We start from the raw sequence: 2,549 nt of genomic DNA, 5'->3' as shown, positions 1-2,549 counted from the left end.
ATTTTTGGTAATTTTCTAGTCCTCAAAATCACAAATTTTCTAATTTGGTATCGATTTTGTGGTGATATGTTGTTCTTTTGCCTTTCAGTTTTCAATATTTCTATATTTCCAAAATATTACGTTGAATTAATTTTAACACGAGTACTCAATTTTTCACGCGAAAGATGACAGTTGCCGCGATATTGATTTCCACAAAATAAGCTGAAATTATATATAAGTAGAAAACTGTTTGACGTGTGCCTTCATTGACTTCCAGAGTTACAAATGAAGCTCAAGGAAATCATCAATATTTTGGGTGAAAAATTTCTGGTACTGGCAGCTATCAGTGGGCACAAATGTGAAATTATGGATAATCTTGCTATAAAAGCAAAAGTTTCTCTCAAATTTTTCATTATTCAAGCGAAATTCAGTTTCAGCTATCTGGTTAAATTTAGGCGAAGCTCAGCAAAAATGCTTAAACTTTCAATCTTTGCCATTTTGGCAATGGCTGTCCTGGCCAGATATCATCAGGAAGTTCTTCAAGGAAAAGACGAAGGCATGGTTATCCCAGAACCAAAGGAAGCAGACGAAGAGGACGATTTCATTCGACCAGAACCAAAAGAATCGGAACTTGATCAACCTGAACCAAAGACGTTCAAATGTGGCCAGGCACCTTTGTATGAAAATCAGAGAATCATAAACGGGACTTACGTGCCAGCTAGAGGATCCTTTCCATTTATGGTCAACATTAAAATTGGATGGCAGCATTGGTGTGGAGGAGCAGTCTATGACAAGTTCACTGTCATCTCAGCCGCACACTGTTTCTGGCATGGTCAGAACATGCACGATCTCAAACTGTTCTTCGCTGACTTCAACCAGAAAGTAGGATACAATTACGAAATCGGGCAAGAATTGAGGAAAGTGAAAAGCATTACAAAACACCCTCAGTACGATCAATACTGGCAGAACAATGATATCGCTATTTTGAAGATGACAGAGGAGTTGCCCTTCACTAATAAGATCCAACCGATCTGCATGCCCACAGTAGAGGTCACAGGGGGCGAAGATACAATCACCATGGGCTGGGGTTACACCTACGGAACCAGTGATGACAACAAACTCACCTACGTCCACGTTCCTGTGATTCCTCGAGAAACCTGCAGAAAAAGGGACTGGTACTCTGTGGCAGTTAATGAGCACATGATATGCGCTGGATACGAAGAGGGAATGATCGATAGTTGCCAGGGTGACTCCGGTGGTCCTCTGGCTCTGAAGAACTCAGAAGGCGCCTTTGAGTTGATTGGGGTGGTCTCTTGGGGTTCCGGATGTGCCAAGAAAAAGAACCCTGGAGTGTACACTGATGTTTATGACTATCGTGACTGGATTAGAGAAGTCGCTGGGGAGCCCAAGTACTAAAAATACTTCAGCTGTAAGTTCGGCAATAACCCTAGGCAAAACAAAAAAAGTTTGGTTGTGGTCAGAGGTCGGTGTTGGGAACTAGTGAAAAAAAATTCAAATAAACAGAAACATTATGTGAATTTCCCCTCTTCATTGAATTAAAATAAAAAACTATAAATAAATGATTCTAAGCTTCTGTTTTCACTTCTGAAAAGCCCGGAGAAGGCGATTAGTTACTTGTTCAAATTAACAATTTTTCAAGAGTTAAAACAACAAGGATAAGTGCTCTGCTCTTCATAATCATAAATAATTTGCATGTGGAATTAATGACAACTAATAATGACTCATAGGTAAAGAATAATAACTGATCTTGATGAAACTTTTTGGGTACTCTGATTTAGATGTGTGCATTGTCTAGACCGATTTGCTAGAGTAATATGACAAGTGAGGGGGGGGGGGGGGGGGGGTTGTAGACAACACAAAATTAATGGGTTGACAAAAAGTTTTAATCGTAGAACTTTCATATTATGGAGCATCAATTTCATACATTCAAAAAGTCCTAATAAATTGGCAGGGCTAAGGCTTTGTCATAAATGAAAGTTCTAAGAAATAAAACTTTTTTCAGAAGTGGAAGTTCTATGACTCGGGTTAAGATTTCACGGAATATCAAAATGCGAGATGGATGCAAGCTCAATTGCTTGACCATGTTCATCTCATGACATCGTGCAAGGCCTCCTAACATCAAATCCAAAAAAAAATATTTAAATTTGACAGACAAGAGAGGTGTGAAAAAAAGTAGCAAAGAAAATCCTAAAAACCACGATAGAACCTATAAGCGACAGTTGTGTCACTGTTTATTTATTGAAAATGATGCCAATACAGCACTAGTAATTTTTCCTAATACAGGCTTAGAACCTCTGATTAATGTTTGAGTCAGATGATTTTAAAAAAAAATCATAACATGATACGTTCCAATCTGTTTGATTGGCCGATAGCTTAAAGAGCTAAATACCGGCCAAAACGGGCTATTGCCATCTTTAATTTTCCGCAATTCTACACTTCACGAGATCAACGCTACTGGCCAAAAAGTTGGAAAAATTACCAGTCAAAAATTCATTGACATTTTTTTCAAAAGTCCAAAAATTTTGTGGTTTCGGACTTCCAATTAATTT

The 2,549-nt window shown here is 38.3% G+C and overlaps 1 protein-coding gene across 1 annotated transcript; it reads left to right on the top strand.

Annotated features, from left to right (window-relative positions):
• The first annotated feature begins 386 nt into the window (after positions 1 to 386).
• On the top strand, positions 387 to 1,573 carry LOC142348458 (trypsin-2-like). Its single transcript, XM_075399821.1, has one exon. The coding sequence runs from the start codon at positions 451 to 453 to the stop codon at positions 1,393 to 1,395; it is 945 nt and encodes a 314-aa protein (XP_075255936.1). The 5' UTR covers positions 387 to 450; the 3' UTR covers positions 1,396 to 1,573.
• Positions 1,574 to 2,549: the final 976 nt, after the last annotated feature.

Source organism: Convolutriloba macropyga, chromosome 10 (genome assembly GCF_964194025.1).
Source record: "Convolutriloba macropyga chromosome 10, txConMacr16.3, whole genome shotgun sequence".
NCBI classification, from domain to species: domain Eukaryota; kingdom Metazoa; phylum Xenacoelomorpha; order Acoela; family Convolutidae; genus Convolutriloba; species Convolutriloba macropyga.
This window is presented reverse-complemented; position numbering and strand designations above follow the sequence as displayed.

What these genes read in the sequence shown, in the direction of transcription:
- LOC142348458 (XM_075399821.1), top strand. Translation starts at nt 451, where the DNA reads ATGCTTAAACTTTCAATCTTTGCCATTTTGGCAATGGCTGTCCTGGCC.